The sequence below is a fragment of the Dasypus novemcinctus genome, chromosome 12 (genome assembly GCF_030445035.2).
Source record: "Dasypus novemcinctus isolate mDasNov1 chromosome 12, mDasNov1.1.hap2, whole genome shotgun sequence".
In the NCBI taxonomy this organism is placed as follows: Eukaryota; Metazoa; Chordata; class Mammalia; order Cingulata; family Dasypodidae; genus Dasypus; species Dasypus novemcinctus.
The window spans coordinates 102,699,476-102,721,389 of NC_080684.1; the positions used below are offsets into that span (position 1 = coordinate 102,699,476).

Genomic DNA, 21,914 nt, shown 5'->3' on the forward strand with positions numbered 1-21,914 from the left:
ACCCCCTGGCAGCCAAAAGGGGTGCCTGATGGTCCAAACAACCGCAGGCCTTCAGCACTCCCACCTTGGACTCCAACCTCCAGTCAGTCCAATAGGGACCTTTTCCCAGGGTCTGATGATTAGATTGGCCCAAACACAAGATAACCTAAATGCAATGAGATCAAACTTCACAAGGAATAAAAAGGTTTCTGAATTTAGTAAAGAGAAGAAGAAAAGGGAATATTCTTTAAGCACCTTCTAGATGCGAGGCACCATGCTAAGAGCCTTAGAGGCATCCTTGCATAGTAACCCCTCATCTTGAAGATGTGGAGGAGGCTCAGGAAGGGAACAAGTGTGGCCCAAGGTCACATGGCTGGTCAGGGGTAGGACTGGGGGAGCAGATACAGGCAAAGCTCCTCAGATGGCCCCAAGGCTAGTCTTCGAACAATCACAGAGCTTCCTTGCTGTGTGGCCCTGTCCAACTGTGGGGGACATGGCTGAGTGAGGACAGCCATGCCCAGGGCAGCAAACCAGGGAGCAGCTGCTCTGCCAGCTGCAGCTGGCACAAGCTGTACGAGCTAGCTGCCACTTCTGTGCTGGTGATTTTTAATATTCTCTTTAAAAAGGCATCTAGGTCCTAGGTGTCAGCATGCAAGCTCTGATGTGGGGTCAAAGCCTTCCAGTGGCTGCTGCCCCCCTTCTTCTTCCGGTTTCACAGATACTCACTCCCTTTCCTGCTCCACTTTGGCTTCACCCAAGGTGAAGGCTGGGCCTGCCCATCTCAGCCAAAGGCTGTCTTCCTACTCTTCCACACCTGAGCCTGAGCTGATCCTTGGCACCTACAGCAGGATCCATCTAGACAATGCCCTGCCCTGGTCCAAATATGCCCAGAGCGTGTTCATATTTCTGAAATGCCATCGGAAACGGCAGTACTCACTGTATGGGGAAAAGAGGAATCTGATTCTGAATCTGTACCAAGGCAGGACAGGCAGTGATTATTCACCCCTTTACCAAGTATTACTTTGGGACCATGATGTGCCAGGCTCTGGCAATACAATGAAAAACAGACATGGTTCCTGCCCTCATAGAGCTTACAGTCTAATGGAGGATGCAGATAATGAGAAAAATAGTTAAAAATTGTGGTGACACTACGAAGACTGCAGAGGCGGAGGTTGTGAATTAGACAGGATCAATGGGGAGGGCCTCTCTGAGGAGGTGACTGAAACTGGGACCAGGGGGATGGGATGGAGCCTGCTTTGTGAAGATTAGGAGGCAAAAGGTAGTGGGCACAGGGAGGGAGGGGAAGCCAGCTTCTGAGTTGCTAAAGGAAAGCCCAGGAGCCTGGAGAACTCATGGGAAACTTCCACAGCCTAGGAGGCATGGTTAGGAGGCTGATTTTCATTCTAAATGCAAGAAAAACAAAAACTGAAGCAGAGAAACATTTTTTTAAAGACCACATCCCCCAACTGAGAAGAAAAGGGATCCGAGTGGGACAGCAGGGTAGTGGGAGGCAGTGAGGGACTGTAGGAGTGGACAGGCCAGGGTTGGGAGGGTGGTGGTGGAGTGGAGCAGAAAGATTCAAGTGCTCCTCACAGTATAATCCCAGGACCTGCTCCTGGACTGGGTGCAGTGGGATGCCAGGACATGACAGAACACATGGATGGGCCGTGGGATGTCCCTGCTATGTAACATCTAACTACGGAGCCTGCTTAGGGAGGCTCAGCTCCAGGGGTGAGGAGGCTGCTGCCCTTTTCCCACCTTGCTCGGAGCTCCCTTCCTCAGCGGTTCACTGGAGGATGCAGGGGATGGTGGCATCCCAAATACAAGTTCTTTCTTCCCACCCTGTGGATCATGGGGAGCTGGCAGTGGAAGCCAGGGGCCTACTTGTTCACTATTCGACAAGAAGAGGACAGGGGACAGGCACAGGACTCTGTCAAAGCCTGGCTCCCCCTGTCTCAAAGAAGTCAGTGAGACAATAACCATCTTAATCCAGACAGAGAGCGGGCAACTGCAGGTCAGTCGCATGGCACCCTCCTCAGAAAGAGCAGGGGAGCCGTGGGATGGCTGCCTGAGGGCCTTTCCTCTCTGGCACGCCTGGCCTGGTGAAGGACAAATGCCAGGTACCTCACATTCTGGGAGTAGAGGAAAGGATTGGATGGTGTTTCTTCTAGCTCCCAGCCCTGGATGATTTCTGCTATTCAGAACAGCTGCAGGGTCCAAGCCACAAGCCTTGAGCCCTCCAGCTCTAGCTCCTGCTAGGCAGAGAAACACGCTGTCAGGCCTGGCAAAAGACTTGGCTGGGAGAGCCATGCACCCGGAACTTGCTGGCATCTCTCCCTGTGCCAGGGCTGTTCAGGTACTTTAGGAATATTTCTTAATTGAATCCTTGTGAGGTTAGCATTGTTATTCCTATTTTTACAGAAGAAACAGAACACAGAGATTAAATAGCCTGATTCCTAGGCACACAGCACTTTCCACACCCTACTTCCTTTATGAGAAAGTGGGGTGCCAGGAAGAGACACACACATACACACACACACGGATCCCATGCAAATGCACTTGAAAAGCCCACACACTGCTGGCTCTCAGAGCACCGGGTCAGATCACTCGGTCTCTCTGTGCTTCTTCTGTAGAAAGAGGGACAATGATGGCAACCATGGGAGGAATAAACAATGATGCTTACTGCTCCACTCAACAGTGAGGACTCTGTGAGCTGGGAGGGCCCAAGAATGGGTAGGGAGGAACTGGGGGGAGAAAATGCTTAAGAGGCAAAGGCGGTTTACCCACCAGGCAAAGGCCCAAACTCTTTTTTTTGTCAAATGTAGGCTGAATTTCCAGGACAAAAACAAAAAGCATGTTTTTATTCCCCTCACTGGGTCCTCCAGGACACATTTTGGGACTACTCAATGTGGTCCCCACAGAAGATGACACTAAACATCTGGGCCAGGCGCAGAGGAATCAGTGGGAAGATGGTGGGGCACAGACGCAACTCCCATCTGGGAACGTGCAGCAAGGCCAACAGAAACAGTTCTTTAAAAAACACCCAAATTGCTCCCTTGCCCTGAGGGCTGAGTGGGACAAAGGAACATGGGCCAATGGAGCTTGGCGGTGCCTGCAATGCTGCCTACTATCATGACGAGGCATGCCACATCGTCCTTGGCAACACACTCACGGTGCACTCAAGGCCACCAGGCTTCATCTGCTTATTTGGTTCCTGAGACCCAAGCACTGGTAAGATGGCTTTCAACCACCTCTCCCACTCAGCTCTGGCCCCTCCATTACTACATTACTCTCTGGAAAAGAAAGAAAAAAGCACTTCTGCAAAATACTCACTGGTTTCTAGCTAAAAGAAACTCAACATCCTCATGACAAAGTCCTTATGTCCACCTGGGTTTCAGACTCATCACGCTGGGGAGCAGGGTCCCTGAAACAAAGAGTACTGCTCTGGAAGGTAAAGACCACATTCCCCGACTGAGAAAAAAAGGGAATTCACTGAAATAAATGAGTTCTCAGGGCTCATTTCCTTGGAGGAGGAAAGCAGTCATATGCCGATATCAATGATATTTTCCCACATTACTGTGGTATTCCAGAGAAAGGTGGAAACCCCCATTGTAACAAGGAGGGGCACATTCCACAGGGACTTGCTGTGCACCCGAAGGGACAGGCCTAGCAAGCTTGTGTTTGGGTCTTGGCCTGCGAGAGAAAACACTCAAGTCCTTTGTTTAGACGCAAATAATCCCATAATGAGCATTTCTAAGACAAGCCTGCTGCCCCCTCCTGTAGTAGCAAGTTCCACAAGTTACATTTCAGTTTCTTTTCTTTTCTTCTCAACCTCCTTTCCGTAATCCTCAGTGATTCAGCCAGGGCAGGGAGGCTGAAGGAAGCAAGTCAGGAGCCGTGGAGACCTGTGCTGCTCCTCGATGTAAGTCATAAGCCTGTTTCCACAGACACACACCACTGCAGCTCTGACCACAGCCGGCCACACAAGGAAGCACAACTCAATTTTGAGATTTTTTAAGAGTAAAATGAAATCACATGCTAAAGTCTACTAAATCTTTGAGAGGATTTTCCTTCCTTTGTACTCTGCAAAAGGAATGCCTCATAGTACTGGAGGGAAAAAAGATTTCAAATAACAAAACATGTAGAATTTCGTGTTTTGTAAAGGGAAACATACCAGAAGCTTTACAGACATGGAGTAAATTAAAAAGACTGGAACAGTGTAAAAGCTGAAACTATTCCTAGAACACAAAAAACTTCAAAGCTCTGGCTAGAACCCCTTCCGAGATGGGAAAGAGTGGGGGCTACAGGCAGAAGTGTTCCCCCACAGCAGGTCTGTCCTAGAAGCCAATCCCACTCTGCCTTCAGGAACACCACAGAAAAGGTCCATACTCCAGCTCTGCCCTAAGGGCTGATGCCATGAAGTCACCCTGCACCCCTGTGGGCAGAGGACAGTTTTAAAGGGCAATTTGTCCATAAGCCCGACGAAGACAGGTTAAACCCCATCACCTTTCCACAGATATTCTAGGGAGCTAGTAACAAATGGAAAAACATTTTATCCAACTAGTGTTCAGAATCCAGCCTCACATATGGTTAAATCTGGTGATGCAGCCTGGGGTGAGGAGGTGGACGGAGCAGGGCGGGAGTGGTGGGGCGCCTTGGCACCCCGACTCACCTGTGCTTGCTGTCCTTTCCATTCCCACGCGCACACTGCCCCCTCACCCCCGCTCCGACTGCTCTGTGCTGAGGCTGCCTTTCACGGTCTTGTTCTGCAGCGGGGGGAGAGGGCACGGAAGGGGAGGCTGATGCCAGTAAAGCCAAGAAGAGATAAGACAGGAGGGACAGAAGAAAGAGTGAGGGAATCAGGGAGGGCAGAGGTGAGGAGAGGAACGGCACACAGAAAATGAAAGAAAATGAAGAGTCAGTATTGAATGACAAACAGGAGAAATTCAGACTGGATTTTCTGAGGCAAAATGTGACCCTTAAAAAAGGGAAGTTTTAAAAATAAAAACTTGTAAATTAAGTAGAATACTGTAAGATCCTATGGTCTACCTCTGGAAATAATGTTTAAAGAATAGGCAAAAGCATCTTTCAGAAGCCATGTGAGGGCAGACCTCCAGGGGTGACACCCGTGTGTTTTCAGCACTTCTGGCCCTACTTGGAAGTTTTGAAGTGTGACTGGCCAGTGACCACCAGGTGTCAGTGTGACCTCAGCTAGAGGAGATGATGCAGCCACCGACTAAAACTTTCAGGTGGCAACTCTACCCCATTCCAATCCTTTCCTGGAGCTCTTTTTCCTCTTCTCACCTCCACACATGTGGTACCTCAAAAACTAGTCACTTGTTCCCATATCTCCCATCTTTTCCTAAACAAGGTGACTAAGAAACCACCTCTCAAGTAGACTGAGAAATGGGGTGGTGTTGGCCCATCACCTGTGCTCTGAGTTGTTTCTGCTGAATTAAAACCTTAAAGGGTGTGGGTTTCTCCAAGCCTGGAATCAACTCTGGGAAAATGCCCTTGCTTATATAAGGCCTAGAATCAATCTTACTAAATGCCCACCTATAAACAGACAGAATTAGTAGTTTAGTTGAGTTGGATCTCCTAATTTCCCATAACCATTAGACAAGGCCCCTGCTTCCCCACACCCCTCTTCCCTCCAGGCCAGAAGGCAGCCGAGGTGCTGGAGGGTAAGGGTACGATGCGGGGGTGGCCTGGCCTCTGACGTCAGGTCTCTAGATCTCTGAGGAAGAGCCCCGGCTCTCAATCCCCTCAACCCCGCTGAAAAGCTCAGGCTCTTACTCAGTGCCTCTGACTCACCTTGTGCTTGGGGCACCTCACTGAGAAGTTCTCCTCGTGCAGCAAACAATCTGTAAGACAGGAGGAGACAGTCAGATGGAGCCTGCCAGCACAGGCACAGCCAGAGATGAGGGCCGTGCCGGCCAGGACCGAAAGGGACAGGCATGGAGGCTGGAGCCTTCCCACACTGGTATCTCTAATAGGACACCCCCCAAAAAATATTGTCCCTCAACATGATAGATCAGTCACTTAAAAAATTAACATTTTAAAACTGTTAACAATGTGAGGAAACAACACAAAACTGCTTCAAAAAGCAGGACATTCAGATGTCTAAGAATAATCCTAATTTTATCAAAATGCTTTGATAGCATGAAGAAAGGCTGAAAGACTATTAAAATACAACTGTGTTTTCTTTGGATAGTAAGATTATAGGTGATGTTAATTTTCTTTGCATTTTCAGGATGCTGTTTTATAATTAGATATAATCTCCAATAAATGTTTCTAAACACCTTGATTCTAGCCAAAGCCCATTCCACATGTCCAAGTCAAACCTCCTTGTAAAAATCCTTCAAAATACAGAGGCACCTTGCCTCCTCTGTAGAGAGAAAGTCCATGGATGAGAGAAAGAAAGGAAGCCCAGACAGAGACCTGCTGTTACCTCTGCCCACAACCCATGGAGAGAGGTCCATCGGAGTAGCCCCCTGAAAATATCTTGATAATCTGCACTAAACGCTTCAGAGAAAAGTGAAATTCCTCCAGGGTGCTATTAATCTTCAAAGGAAAGTGATTCATGCTGACTTTTAACATGTCGATCAGCATCCTAGGCTGACAGCAAGGACAAGCATCTGCCTCCAGGTGAGCTGAGCACAATGGCACAGGGCACTGCAGGGAGCAAGGCGAGGAAATCTAATCAACAAATTTACCTGGTACACCACATTTCCCTGAAGCCAAAGGCCAGGTATCTGGTGCAGGTCACAGTGGCAGAATGCTACCACACATCCCCAGGGAGCTTCCAGGTACCACGGTGGTAAAGCAGGCATGGCCTTTACCCTTAAGTTTACAATTTAACTCAGGTTTAAACTGGGTTCCAGATTAGCAGCTTATTTTACCCGAAGATTTCAATCGGAATAATCAAGGGGACGTGAACTCCCGAGATCCTCTTTGTTAAGTTGGCTAGAGCTCAGAAAGTCATCAGAACTTCCGGGCCCCTCCCCCACAAGCAAATAGCATGACTGTAAATGAAATGTGTTAATTTAAAACCCACAAGTACATAGTGTGACTGAGACGCCTGCTGCTCCAGTCTGCCAGAAGAGGTTACGAACAGCGGGAGACACACAACTGGAGCTTGAGGGATGCACGTTCTCCTCACCTGGGTTTTGGCAGCACCACTTGCTAGCAGGGTCTCTAGCTTATGTTACAATACATGCGGGGCCTGGCCAACCTCATACTACAGGACTTTACAGAAATGAGACTGGGAGCACAGGAGTGGCAAAGGGCTCTATTAGTTCCCCTCAAAGCACCAAACAGTGACCAGCTGTGATGGACCATTAATAAAATACCTCTAAAGTTGTGAAACACCTTCCCTCTAAGTATAAAGCAGAAAAGAGATAAAACAGTACATGTATATGCTAAAGGCAACTTTGAATGAATGACACAATTCTGGAGACAGATGCTCCTAAATAAACCTGCCAGATGCTGTCCACCTTTGGCAATGCCTCCCATGCAGGAGCACTGTGCAGACACGTGCTCTCATCTGTTCTCGTACATACCTACAGGCCACCCAGAACTGCCATTCATTCCCCTTAGCAGGGGTCAGACCCACTGCTAGAGAGCTCAGGAACCTGGAAGGGCACAGGGAGGCTCTTGGCTGCCTTGAACCAGTCCCTGTTGGGGAAGAGCTGTAAGAAGTGTACCCGAACAGACTGCCTTGGAAAGGCCAGGCGCCTGATGCCTGCCATCGCCTAGTTTTTCTTTAGTTCCTGGCACTATCCTACACTGTCCAGTGGGCCTGGTCAACACTTTTGAATGATAAAGTCAAAGCAAACGGCTTGCTAGATCATTGCTCAAGCTGGAAAGGGGTCCAGACACAGATACCAATGCCCTGGAAGAGCACTCTACTTCCGGTCTTCCCTTTAGGCTAGAAGGGAAGGACTCTATTGAATTCCTCATAACAAGGTACATGGAGCCAGGAGCTTTAGATGCCTACCCGCACCGTCAGGGCTGAGGATGGTGCGCTCTCGGGGGAGGAGGGAGGAAACAAGAAGAGATGGGGCTCATCTCCAGTGGATCTGCCTGCACCAGGCACTGTCTCCAGCTCATCTGCAATCTACCTTAGAGCTGCTGTTATTACTTACACTGGTAAAGCACGGGGGGGTGGGGGGGTATGCAGGAGCTGGCCAGCTAGACCTAGGGGGCAAGAGCAAGAGGGACAGGTTCAGACCTCCCCTGAGGTCCTGGGAGGGGAATAACAGGGCAGGACAGTAGGATTGATTTCTATGTTGCAGACAGCCAGCCCTCCATTGGCAGCCAAATCACAAGCCATTTTATAATGACCCATCCAGGGCTCTGAAGCCACCACTGCAAGAGCAAAGTCTGGAGCAGAGAGCTGGGCTTTAAAATGCTGCTGTGAGGGTGGCTGTAAAAAGTAAAATTCCCAGCTGTGTTTCTTCATGAGGGTAAAAGAAATTCTCCCTCCAGGCAAGATTCTTTATGCATAGTAGAATGATTAATGAACCACCACAGGCCCCTTTCCCTTCCGTCTGAATTGTTGGGGCTCATTGCATTAAATACATTATTAACATTTTTTTCACCAGAGTGCATATTCTTATTGCTGCATTCCCCATCCGGAGCCAAATCCTGTGTCTATGATGTCACAAGCAGCACAAAATTGCTACCCATGACATCAGAAAGGCAGGATTAGTACTGGGAGGTAGGGAAGCTGCAGAAGCCACAGATCTTCATGAAATAAAGATCCTGTTTCCATAGAGATGTCTCCAGTAATAAAGGTTTTCCCTGAGACATTAGCAGTTCTTTAAAGGTTTTTTTGGGAGGCTGACAACAAGGCAGAGATGAAACTGACAAACTGTTCCTTATTCCACATAGAACCTAAACTCTCAAGATCAGGGACTCTTAAACAGAGGCACTTATTTTTATTATAATCTAAAAGTCAATCAGTGAACACCTTTTCTGGCTAAAAAAGACTCACTCACAGTGAAGACAGCATGGAATAAACACAAACTGCTGTTCCGGCAGAGCAGAGCATGCTGTTGGTTTGCTACAGCTTGGGTCATCAGAGACCAATAAACGCCCAAGACTTGTCAACTGGTGAAGCTGTTTCTTCACATTTTCTCCCAAGGACCTGGGGCAGCAAAGCCAGAAGGCCAAGAGCCTCTCCTTCACCGCTGCTGAACCAGGCAGCCACCCTCTCGCTAGATATACCAACTTTGTTAAACAGAGATACTGCCAGCTTACCTGGGCAGGCTAGACAAGAGAGGTTCAAATTTGGAAAGTGATGAATACCATTTATTAACACTTAAATAATATACAGTAGCCCCTGCTCTCTCAGTCTGCAGTGGGAGCAGGACGGTCTGGGCTACCTTCTACTGTAGAGGAGATGGTTTCGGGAAAGGCTTGCATCCCTTTCCAAGAATCCCACCGACACTACTCAAGTTGATCAAGGTGGCTCTAAGCCTGTGCTGCCCAGTCCCTAGCCACATGTGACAATTTAAGTTTAAATTACTTTAACTTTCAAAATAAAATAAACAATTCAGTTCCTTGGTCGCAACAGCCACATTTCAAGTGCTTAGGGACCACACAGGGCTTATGTTACCATGTTGGAGAGGGCAGATACAGAGCATTTCCAGCCCTGCAGAAAGCAGTATTCAAGAGTGCTACTTCGGAAGCAGATGTGGCTCAAGCAGTTGAGTGCCTGCTTCCCACACGGGAGGTCCCGGGTTTGGCTCCCGGTGCCTCCTGAAAAACACAAAAACAAATGACAAACAAAACAAACAAAAAAACCAACACAGGGGGGTTGTGGCTCAGTGGTTGAACACCGGCTTCCCACAGATGAGGTTCTGGGTTCAACCCCCAGCTGCCAAAACCTTGAGAGAGGAAAAAAAAAGAATGCTACTTATTCCCTTGAGAAACTGTAGCAAGAAGGCAAGTGGTAAAGCTGGGAGCAGAGGGCAGCCTCCAAGGTGGGCCCTTGCTGCTGTGGGCCTGGTCCCCAACATGGTTGGGTGCCCCACTGTGCGCACAGGGGAGTGTACCCAGGTGGCACGTGGTTACCCACCTGCCTGTTCACCTGCTTCTGAGCATAGCCTCAGTGAGGGGACATATTACCCAGATGCCAACTGGGAAGGCCAATTCTTGAGGGACTCACTATATAAAACCAACCCACCATCAAAGACTTAATACTTAATTACTACGGACTCCGCTGTGAGCCAGGGTGAAAGGCAGCAGCTTGGACAGACCAGCAGGGGAATATTCAGGGGAAGAAAGAAAACAGAGGGGACAAACTAAAATCCCAACTCCCTGAACAGACATCGGAAGGCTCCCTACCCCATCCCAGGGCCCCAGTCCCACCCTCAGGGTTACTCTCAGCACACACACACTTTTATAAGAACCTAACTGGTATAAACATTATCCTTCCTTACGTTCCTTGTTCTTTTTAGCTATTCCTCCTACAGAAACTTGGAGAGAAAAGAAGAGGGAGAAGGGAAAAGGCAGCAAAGAGGACATTATGGAAGGACGAAAGTGCTTAAGAAAAGTCAGGGGTGCTGGAAAAGCTCCTGCATGGGAAGGAGGTTGGGCAAGATCAACCCTGAGATTCTTCCCAAGCCTGGGGATCCTAGACACGTGTTTTATGCCTCCATACCTGCTTTCATTATCTGGTCAGCCATGCCAAATCTAAACCAACCCCACATCTCCCGGCTGCCTCTGTGGGAAGCTATGTTTCCCTTCTCAGATCTCATGAAGCACTCAGAGATAACAAGCATGATGCCATCTGTTGCATCTTCATTCATCTTTCTATTTTTCTCTTTCTCTAACCTGATGGTAAGTATTATGAGGGCAGGCTACAGGAAGGTCTTAGACACATCTAATGCTTGAAAAGTAATTGCTGAAAACATCCACTTCAGAGAGAACAATCTAGAGGAAGAAACAGGGAAACGGACTTGGCCCAGTGGTTAGGGCGTCCGTCTACCACATGGGAGGTCCGCGGTTCAAACCCCGGGCCTCCTGGACCCGTGTGGGGCTGGCCCATGCGCAGTGCTGATGCGCGCAAGGAGTGCCGCGCCACGCAGGGGTGTCCCCCCGCATAGGGGAGCCCCACGCGCAAGGAGTGCACCCATAAGGAGAGCCACCCAGTGCCAAAGAAAAATGCAGCCTGCCCAGGAATGGCGCCATCCACACTTCCCGTGCCGCTGATGACAACAGAAGCAGACAAAGAAACAAGACGCAGCAAATAGACACAGAGAGCAGACAACCAGGGGAAGGGGGGGAATTAAATAAATAATCTTTAAAAAAAAAAAAAATTTGAGGAAGAAACCTGATTTTCCCAGGTTGTCAAAGTTCTGAATCAGAACCCAAGTCTTCTGCATCACTCTTTGGACAGCACCCCCTGGTTAAGTATAACAGTTGTTGTAATGCAAAAACACTTCCTGATCATCTCAATAGACATGGAAAAAGCATGACAAAACCTAAAAACAAAACCTTCATGATAGAAAACACTCAAGAAACTAGGAATAGAAGGGAACTTTGACTTGATCAAAAACATCTATGAAAAATTCATCATCAGGAACAAGACAAGGATGACAGCTTTTGCCACTTCTTTTCAAAATTGTACTGGAGATTCTAGTTAGGGCAATTAGGCAATAAACAATAATAAAAGGCATCTAGATTGGAAAGAAAGAAGTAAAACTAGCTGTTTGCTGATGAATGTAATCAGAAGTGATGCACTAAAAAATTATTAGGGCTAATAAATGAGTTTGGTCATGTTGCAGTATACAGATTAATATGAAAAAAATCAATTGTATTTATATAAACTATCAATGAACAATCTGAAAATGAAATCAAGAAAACTCCATTTATAACAGCATCAAAATTATAAAAGACGCAGGATTAAATTTAACAAAAGAAGTACAAAACTTATACCCTGAAAACTATGAAACACTGCTAAAAGACATTAAAGAAGACTGAAATAAATAGAAAGATATCCCATGTTCATCAACTGGAAGATTTAATATTGTTAAGATGGCAATACTAAATAAATAAATAAATAATTTTTTAAGAGATGGCAATACTTCCCAAAGCAATCTACATCCAATGCAGTTGATTCCCCATCAAAATTCTAGCTGGCCTCTTTGCAGAAATTGACAAGCGAATTCTAAAATGGACATAGAAACTCAAGGATTCCACAAATAACCAAAACAATCTTGAAAAAGTAAACCAAAGTTGGAGGACTCATATTTCTCAATTTCAAAACCTGCTACAAAGATAGATTAATCAAGGTGGTTTAGTACTAGACATATAGATGAAGGGAACAGAATGGAGAGTCTACAGGTAAACCCTCACATTTATGTTCAATAGATTTTTGACAAGGGTGCCAAGACAACTCATTGGTGGGAATGATGAGCTGCCTCAGCTCCCCGGTTTGTTGTGTCTCTCACTGTCTTTCCTCTTTGTGTCTCTTTGTTGTGTCAGTTCACTGTGGCTGCCCATCATGCCTGCTCACCTTCTCCAGAAGGCACTGGGAACTGAACCTGGGACCTCCACGTGGTAGGCAGGAACTCAATAGCTTAAGTGATATCTGCTTCCCAGGATGGTCTTTTTAACACATGATGCTAGGACAACTGGATATCCACATGTAAAAGAATGAATTGACTCCTACACCTCACACCATATGCAAAGATTAACTTAAAATGGATCAAGAGATCAAAAACCTAAATGTAAGAGATAAAACTATAAAACTCTTGAAAGAAAACAGGCACAAGTATTCATGACCTCAGATGAGGCAATGGCTCAAAAACAAGAACAAAAGAAAAAACAACTAAGATGGACTTCATCAAAATTAAAAACTTTTGTACATCAAAGGACATGATCAAGAATGTGAAGACAACCTACAGAATGGAAAAAAATATTTGTAAATCATGTATTTGGTAAGGTTTAATATCTGGAATATATAAAGAACTCTTAAACCTCAACAACAAAAAAATGAAGAACCCAATTTAAAAAATGAGCAAAGGGCTTGGATACTTCTCCAAATGACCAAAAAACATGTGAAAAGATGCTTAATATTACATTAGTCATTCTGGAACTGTAAATCAAAACCATCATGAGATACCACTTCACACCCACTAAGATAGCTTTAATAATAATAATTTTAAAAAGGAAAATAATGTGTTGGCAAGGATGCAGAGAATTGGGAACCCTTGTACACTGCTGATGGGAATGGAAAATGGTGGAGGCACCTTAGAAAATATTTGGCAGTTCCTCAAAGAGGTAAACATGGACTTGGCATATGTTCCAGCAATTCTACTCCCAATCAAACGAAAACACATCCACACAAAGACTTGCATGCAAGTGTCCATAGCAGCAGAGCAGCCAAAAAGTGAAAACAATCTAAATCTCATCAACCTATGAATGGATGAATAAAGTATGGTATATATCTATACAATGGAATATTACGTGGGAATAAAAAGGAATGAAGTACTGATATATGCTGCAACACAGATGAAACTTAAAAACACAATGCTACGTGGAAGAAGCCAGTCACAAAGACCACATATTTTATGACTCCATTTATATGAAATGTCTAGAATAGGCAAATCTATGGAGACAGAAAACAGATTAGAGGTTTCCAGGGGCAGGATGAAGGGGAAATGGAGTGAGTGCTAATGGGCTGGGGGTTCTTTTTTGGGTTCAAAAATTTACTGTGATTGTCGTAAAACTCTTGAATATACTAAAAGCCATTGACTCATATAGACCTTAAATAGGTAAACTATATGGTATGCGAATTATATCTCAAAAAAGTTACTTTAAAAATTACTGCAATTCACTCCTTTCTTCATTTCTTCAGAATCTACAAACAGAATAGAATAGGAGAGAGAAAAAATAACTACAGAGGGGGAAAAAGGGAGAGAATGAAATTCTATATTCCAACCTTTACATTGTTCTGGACAAGGGCCTATGATCCCATCTTACCTGCATCAATGGCACACGGGTAATGGTATCGGAAGGAGCAGCCTTTGTTGTAGCAGCCCAAGGTGGCGCCTGCCTCCTGGCAGTGGGAACATTTCTGAAAGGAAGGAAGAAGTCAGGCATGTCAGTATCCTCCGGGCCTTCTCCAGACCCCGTGGTTAGACCTTAGCACTTGTCTCTGTGGTTACAGGAGTCTGTGGGGGCAGAACAAGCAGGTCAATTTCCAACCACCACTCACTGACCACACCATGGAAGGGATCCAACAACAACTTTTTAGGCCAGATCTCATAAATGTTCTTAAATAAATCACATAGACCACCACAGCGGGGAGGGACAAACACTTCCCCAGGGTGTGGTGGACATGCAGGAGGGCAGGGCACCCAGCCCTGCCCCTGCCATTCCTGTTGTCCACTCACAGCATGCTTTGCCTATCCTTCCTCATTCCTCACCACTATTCTTGAGCTCCTTGTAGCTCTTGCCAGTTTATTTCTGGTGTGGAAGTCTGGGAAGGAGAGGGTAAGATAGTAGTTATATATAAACCTTTCGGAATTAAAAGTGGAATTTTGTTTCTAGTTCTTCTCATATTTGTAAGATTTTATTTTTATTTCTGATTTACTTACCCCAAATGCCCAAGTATCTTTCCCTTTTCAGAAAACATGGGTTCTTGTGTGCAAACTGTATTTTTATACACTGAATCCTATTTTAACTTTGCTAGGAAACATGCCATGAATTTCTGGCTAAGTGAAAAATTATTCTGTAATTGAGATACTCCTCCTTAAACGGTCAGGTTTTCCTAAAGTGGGACACTTCTCTATCATCTACAGCAGGCTGCTGTGAATGCTTATTCTGCTGGCATCAGAAAAACATGTCTTTAAATGCAACCTGGGGGAAGCAAACTTGGCCCAATGGATAGGGCATCCACCTACCACATGGGAGGTCTGCGGTTCAAACCCCGGGCCTCCTTTACCCGTGTGGAACTGGCCCATGTGCAGTGCTGATGTGCACAAGGAGTGCCGTGCCACACAGGGGTGTCCCCCACATAGGGGAGCCCCATGTGCAAGGAGTGTGCCCCATAAGGAGAGCCGCCCAGTGCGAAAGAAAGTGCAGCCTGCCCAAGAATGGCGCCGCATACACAGGGAGCTGACACAACAACATGACACAACAAAAAGAAACACAGATTCCCAGTGCTGCTGATAAGGATAAAAGTGGCCACAGAAGAACACACAGCAGGTGGACACAGAAAGCAGACAACTGGGGTGGGGGTGGGAAGGGGAGAGAAATAAAAATAAATAAATCTTTAAAAATGCAACCTGGTATTAGAGCAATGCAGAAAACAGTTCTGACTCTAAAAATACATTTCTTTACTTTTCAAGTTAAAACTAAATTTTTCTAAACTAACTCAAACACATTTTTTTACAAAGAAATATAAAACAATGCTAGTGAAAAATGTAGAATACAAATATTGTGTATATAATACAATTGTTAAAAATCACCTAAACATAGAATAAAAACTGGAATACATGAAAAAAAAAGAGAAAGAAATACATGTCTTGTCAGCATGACCATATTCACGAAATTTGGCCATACATGGCCCTACTGAGGGAAAGCTATGCAGACATGCCAGGTGGCCACGGCACAGATACTTACTTGCCTGAGTCTAAGGAGAAGAGAAGAACACTGCATGTAAAGCAGTACACCTGTGGAGAAGAATAGCTCTGCATATGCTCCTGGCACCTCACCTGGGGCAAGGTGACTAATGGGTGCTCTTTCTTCCCTTTTCCCACACAAAGGCAGGCTCAGGATGAATATCTTAGTGTGGTTCAGCAGGCCCTGCTGCAGTTGCAGGCACCTTCCCTTGTGGGAGTGGACCCCAAACCGGACAGTGCCAAGGCCTAAATACCTCCAACTCACAGTGGTAAGAGCAGGAGCTGGAAGACAGACACCAAGCTCCCCCAACCCTGCTGCTGACAGCGGAACTCCTCTAACAACAGTACCCACGGATCCCACGTGCTTGCCACACATCAGGCTCCATTAAAAGCTAGTGACATGAATGAACTCATTCTTTCCTCATACCCACCCTCTAGGCAAGTGTTCAGAGCCTCCCTACTCTATAGCTGGGATGCCCAAGGTCAGAGCTGAGATCCAGGCTGACCCACCTTGATCAATTCCAGAAACAATTGGGGCAGGACAGGGCACTATAAGACAAGTCCTTCAAGAGCGTCCTTTTTATCTCAGAAGACAAAGCTCTTGGATATGAGGATCTGTAAATGTGTAATCACACCCGTACCAAGTTATAAAGCATGCCTGGCCTGGAGTAAACCAAGGACAGTCAGCAACATTTGTAGTACCCCTAAGGCTTCACCTGGTTTCATCAGTGCCACAGAGGCATCTTTCAAGGAAAAGGATTCCCCATCAGCCCTGGGAAATGCAGGTGGCAGGCTTGCTGGGGCCTAGCCACAGCTAGCCATCAGGACAAATGGGTGCATCAAACATTACTGGAAAGGAAGTCTGCAGAGAAAGGGACTTTTGGGAAAGTTGTGCTCTTTTAAAATGGGAAAATAGGGAGGAAGAGGCCAGGTTCCTCCTGCCCAGCCTCTGTGAGATGACAGGACAAGGGGGATCTGAGGCAACCATATTATTGCAGTGAGGAGACAGCCCCAAAGACAAAGCCAACCCACTAAGCACAGAAGAGTGAAAAGATGGAGAACCCTTTGTAATACTGCTGAGATCTATATTAGCCAACCCCAGGACCACCAGACCTCAAGACTTCTTATTACAGGAGAGGAAACATTTTCCTTGCTATTTAAACCCTTTTTAAAATTTTGTAGTTTCCAAAATTACAGGAGTAATGTTTGAGGCACTGTCATATAATGGTTAGGAGTGTGGGCTCTGGAACCTAAATAACTGCCTGTAAATGATTCTACCACTTTCTAGCTATGGGTTCTTGGTCAAATTCCTAACCTTTGTTTCCTCAACCTGCAAATATGTGGCTAAAAAGAGCAATGACCTCAGACAGAGGTTGTGAGAGTTAAATGTGTTAATCCAGGCTTAGAACAGTGCCTGATCAGAAGGGCTCAATGTGACTCACGATGGCCATGTGCCAGACACACGTTTGATGTTTAACTCAGACCATCCAATGAAAAACCACCTGCAGAGCAGACCTTGTCAGCACCACCAGTGTACTCCTAGGAAAGAAACGCTGAGGCTGAGAAGTGATGGCGCTCAGGTCTCAACAATGCTGTTTTCTTCCTCCCTCAACACAGTGCCTCTCTGTCCCTTGAGGGGCTTCTCAAAGACCCTGCTCCGAATCAGCCCACAGATCAACCTGTATAAGCAACACTTGGGAGCTTGTTTGAAAAGCAAATTCTCCAGCCCTGCCTCAGTCCGTGCTGTAAAATCCTGATGCATTCTCCAGCTGAGGAACCACTGGTCTGATTCAACTACTCAACTTTTTTTTTTTTTTTTATTACTCATCTTTTTAGATGAGGAAAACAAAGACCTGGAGAGATGCAATGAGTGGGTGAGCTTGAGTTCCAGGTTCTCTGGGAATTGTTTAGTGCTTTCTCCACCCTACTTTTGTCCCTTACACGTTTACCTATAGACTGTAGAGTGTGGAAGACAGAATTATGCCACCCCCTCCCCATGATAACCATCTCATCCCCAGAACCTGTGACTTTACATGGCAAAAGGGGTGTTGTGGATGTTATTAAGAACCTTAAGGGGAGCGGATATGGCTCAAGCAGTTGAGTGCCTGCTTCCCACATGGGAGGTCCCGGGTTTGGTTCCTAGTGCCTCCTTAAAAAAACCTAAAAACAAATAACAAGCAAAACAAATGAAAAAAACAAATCAGGGGAGCTGATGTGGCTCAGTGGTTGAGCACTGGGTTCCCACATACAAAGTCCCAGGTTCAATCTCGGGTCCCCAAAACAAAATAAAACACAAAACAAAATAAAAACCTTGAGATGGGAGCTTATTCCAGATTATCTGGGTGGACCCAATCAAATCATATGCATTCATAAAAGCAACAAGCCTCTCCCAGAGTGGTCAGAAGGAGATGTGATGAGTGAAGCAGGATCAGAAAGATGTAACATTGCTGGCTTTGAATCTGAGAAGAAGGGGTCATGAGTCAAGGAATATGGGCAGCCTCCAGAAGATGGAAAATGCAAAAAAAAAAAGGATTTTTCCTTAGAGAAAGGAACTCAGCCCTGCCAACACCTTGATTTTAGCCCAGTAAGACCTGTGTCAGATTCCTAACCTAGAAAACAGTAAGACAATAAATTTGTGTTTTAAGCCACTGAGTTTGTGGTAATTTGTTACAGCAGTAATAGAAAACAAACACATGGGCATTTCCAGAGAATCTCATAATGAGAGAAGTGTTATTTTCTTTTTACATTATTTAGTGTAACAAGTTTCTTTCTCATGGAAAAGCTACAACTTCACCCACTGTTCATTAGGGAAACTTGGCACACTATCACAGAACACTGAAACTAGAAAAGGGACTATAGGTCTGTCTTCAATTCTTTTTTCCAGTTGAAGAAACGGAGGCTAGAAGCAAAGTTCCCTGCTAAAGATCACATACCCAGAAAGCAAGAAGTAGACCTTCATTCCTTTTCCTTCTGAACCTCCAGTTCAAAATTCTTTATACCACTCCTGTTTCTTCTGAACCTCCAGTCCCCTTCACTGACTCAACTAGCCAACATCTGAAAAGCACTTCCTATGAACCAGGTGCCAAAGACAGAATACAAACACTCATCTCTATAATATCTTTCATCTCTCTTCCTCTCCCCTAACCCCCAAATCAATACCAGGTTAGTGCCATTTCCAAGTAGATTTTTATTCTTTACCTTTTACCTGAAGAAACTATTTGCACTATAATTCTTCTACTATAAAGAAAAAAGCCACTGTCTGTATAGCCAAATGTCCTTTGTTTCTCACCATACTGCTGTTACAAGGTTAAGAAAATCCATGCAATGCTGCTCCCCACACTAAATGAGACACACAGTGGTGACTAAAGCAGGCTTTCTAAATCAGGATACATTTTTTCAAATAAGCAACAGCCCAGTCTTTTCATGATGAAATGATCTCTTTATAGTGATTTTTTCATTTATTATATAGGGGAATAAAAGTTATTTTTTAAATGGACAAGAATCCTATATTTCTTGATAAAGTAAAACTTGGAAAATAAATTATAATGTCGATTATTTCTTTCTTGGACATGTTTAAACCATGGAAAATGGTAAAACATTCACCCTGAGTCCTTGCACTAGCCCTGTTCACTGTCTAAGAGGCAGGGCTGGCTGACTTGAGATGGTGAGTTGCAGGGGCTGAATCACCTCACAGCGGAAGGAGGCTCTCTGAGTGAATTTTGCATGCCTCTTCATTCATGAAAGGTTCTTTCCTATGAGATGAAACAGGGACCTGAATAACTGCTCTGCTTAATGTGCACCCCAGAGCAGCCGCAGAGCACTCAAGCATTTGGGTCAGAGTGTGATTAATGTGATGATGATCGGATCTGTTTGAGCCTTACACTCGGACCATACACTTGGGTACTACTGTGTTGAGGGTGGCCTTTTGCCAGCATTTCATATGCTTTTCCTCATGTTTACAGTATGTCTGTAATCATATTTGTCTACCTCCCTAACCTGAGAATCATTGTATCCCCGGGTCTGGCTCACCGTAGGATATGTAAAATGAGAGCTGTTGGAATGAACGCAATGTCTGGCAAATGTGAGAGCTTGGCGAAAATAAAAGAGGCTGCTCTTCAATATAATTTTAAAAGCTGACAGTGGTAGAGCTTGGATAATGTGGAACAAAGGGTGTTAATTTTTGGCTACCACAGTTTTTTTTTCTTTTAATTATGTCTCCTATAGCTAGGCCAGAAGTCTCTGCCACCCGAACTATCTACCTGAACTCCACTGCAGCAATGTGGTCTACATCCAAAGAGCTATACCTTAAAGGCCCTGGGAGCAACTGTCTTTAATAGAATTCTGCACCCCATCAAGTTTCTTTCAAGGTGTTGGCTAAAGCAGTACATATAAAACCCGATATATTTTGCTTCCTTAGAGCTGGACTATCTCCATATTCTTCCTCCTGAAAGCTCATGGACTGGCTGGAATGCCTTGCTGCTTACCATACAAAGATTCTGAGGAAGTGCGCCACAGCACAGGTACCACCAAGGGCTTCACTGCCAACTGACGAGTGTCAGAGAGGTGCCTAGTTATTCTTGGGTTCATTTAATTAATGCTACTAGATGTGTATTCCATGTATTTAAAAGGTGCACTTATGCCCAACTGCTGTTCCAGCAAAAGCATCAATTTTAAAGACAAAGTCTGTTAAATATGCCTCTTAAATGATGTTAGCGGCATTCACTGTCTAAAGGCACATTAAGACCCAAGTCCCAGGTCTGATTGGCTTTTTAGAATAGAAGTATTTTATTGGTCTAAATGTGATTACTACCCAGGTGTGAAAGAGCACAGTGGAAAAAGAAACAGGACGTGGATGGTCCATTCACGATGCCCCCACATCAATTTTATTGCTTGTAAGGTTGGGGGAAAATGGTATTTGCTTTGCCTTCCTCATAAAGCTGTTTGAATCAGGTGTGAAAGTGTTTTATAAATTAGAACTATATACGTACTAGAACTTGTAAAATTATAAAACATATCTTGGTCTGTAATGTGCCTTATTCTTGATGTTATTGATATCAAAAGCAGGCATAATACAAAGCAGCCTATTAAAATAAGTAGAGCCTATTAAAACAAAGTTAAAAATTATTTTGTGGAACTAATTTTTTCCCTTAGAATATTGCCTAAAATAAGGAGACGCTGGATGGACTTGGAGGTCTACTGCTACACGGTCTTCTGGTAATTTTAGTTACTGGCTACACCCTGCAATAGGATTTTCTCTCTGAGGGTGTGGATGTCAGCTCATGGCCAAAACTTCCCACGTCACCTCTTGGCTACCGTTCACTATTACTTTCACCCTATTCCCCTCTCTTCTATGTTTGAGACCAACATGGCAAATTTACTGTGAAATATTTCTAAAGTTGTATGAAGCACTTTTTTGCACTTCTGGGAAGAAAGGTATTAAATATTAATAAAACCACACACAGTCATACAAATTAAACATCGAAAATCTTCCCAAAACATATTCTGAGTACAACCAGAGTAGCAAAGAGTGCCCTGCAGTTTGCTGACTGTCCTGGGCAGACCTCACCCCCATGCGCTAGGTGGGGTCAGTCTCAGGCACATAGACTCGTTGCTGCCTGCACCAGGGTCATCCTTGCCACTTGCTCCTAGCTGTGGTTCTCCAGGCTCATCTCCACCCATGTTATGCAAGCCCACTTGCTCACATTAGAATAATCTAGAATAATCTGCACCGGCTGCTTCTGAATCCCATTGCTGTGTACAGCTGAGGCCCGGCAGATGGTACTGCTCCTCACAACATACCCAGAGCCTACTGGCTCATCTTCTCCACCTCCTGGGACAGTCATCTGCTTCCCATCAAAACTAGGAGGAGGAAACACACACACACATGCACAAACTTTCTTTAATCATCATTCTTTGGATATAAAAATAAATTTGAATAAAACTGCCCATTTAAATTCCCATGCCTCTTCCATAAAACCCTAATCAAAAAGTAGTTCTGGGGAAACGGACTTTGGCCCAGTGGTTAGGGTGTCCGTCTACCACATGGGAGGCCCGTGGTTCAAGCCCCGGGCCTCCTTGACCCGTGTGGAGCTGGCTCATGCGCAGTGCTGATGCGCGCAAGGAGTGCTGTGCCACACAGGGGTGTCCCCCGCGTAGGAGAGCCCCACGCGCCGCAAGGAGTGCACCCATAAGGAGAGCCGCCCAGCGCGAAGGAGGGAGCAGCCTGCCCAGGAATGGCACCGCCCACACTTCCCGTGCCGCTGACGACAACAGAAGCGGACAAAGAAACAAGACGCA

At 45.4% G+C, this 21,914-nt stretch overlaps 1 protein-coding gene across 9 annotated transcripts in view; it reads right to left on the bottom strand.

Annotated features, from left to right (window-relative positions):
* TCF20 (transcription factor 20) overlaps positions 1 to 21,914 on the bottom strand; it is a 210,782-nt gene that overhangs the window by 2,967 nt on the left and 185,901 nt on the right. For 5 of the 9 annotated variants that reach the window (XM_071219085.1, XM_058308873.2, XM_071219084.1 and 2 more), the window contains exons 3-5: positions 13,975 to 14,068; positions 5,794 to 5,843; positions 4,652 to 4,778 (exon numbers count right to left, since the gene is read on the bottom strand). In XM_071219085.1, coding sequence (XP_071075186.1) covers positions 4,695 to 4,778; positions 5,794 to 5,843; positions 13,975 to 14,068 — 228 coding nt within the window. In that variant the 3' untranslated portion in view covers positions 4,652 to 4,694. The remainder of the gene's footprint in view (positions 1 to 4,651; positions 4,779 to 5,793; positions 5,844 to 13,974; positions 14,069 to 21,914) is intronic. The other 4 variants (XM_071219086.1, XM_071219087.1, XM_012529430.4 and 1 more) reach the window with 2 other exon arrangements.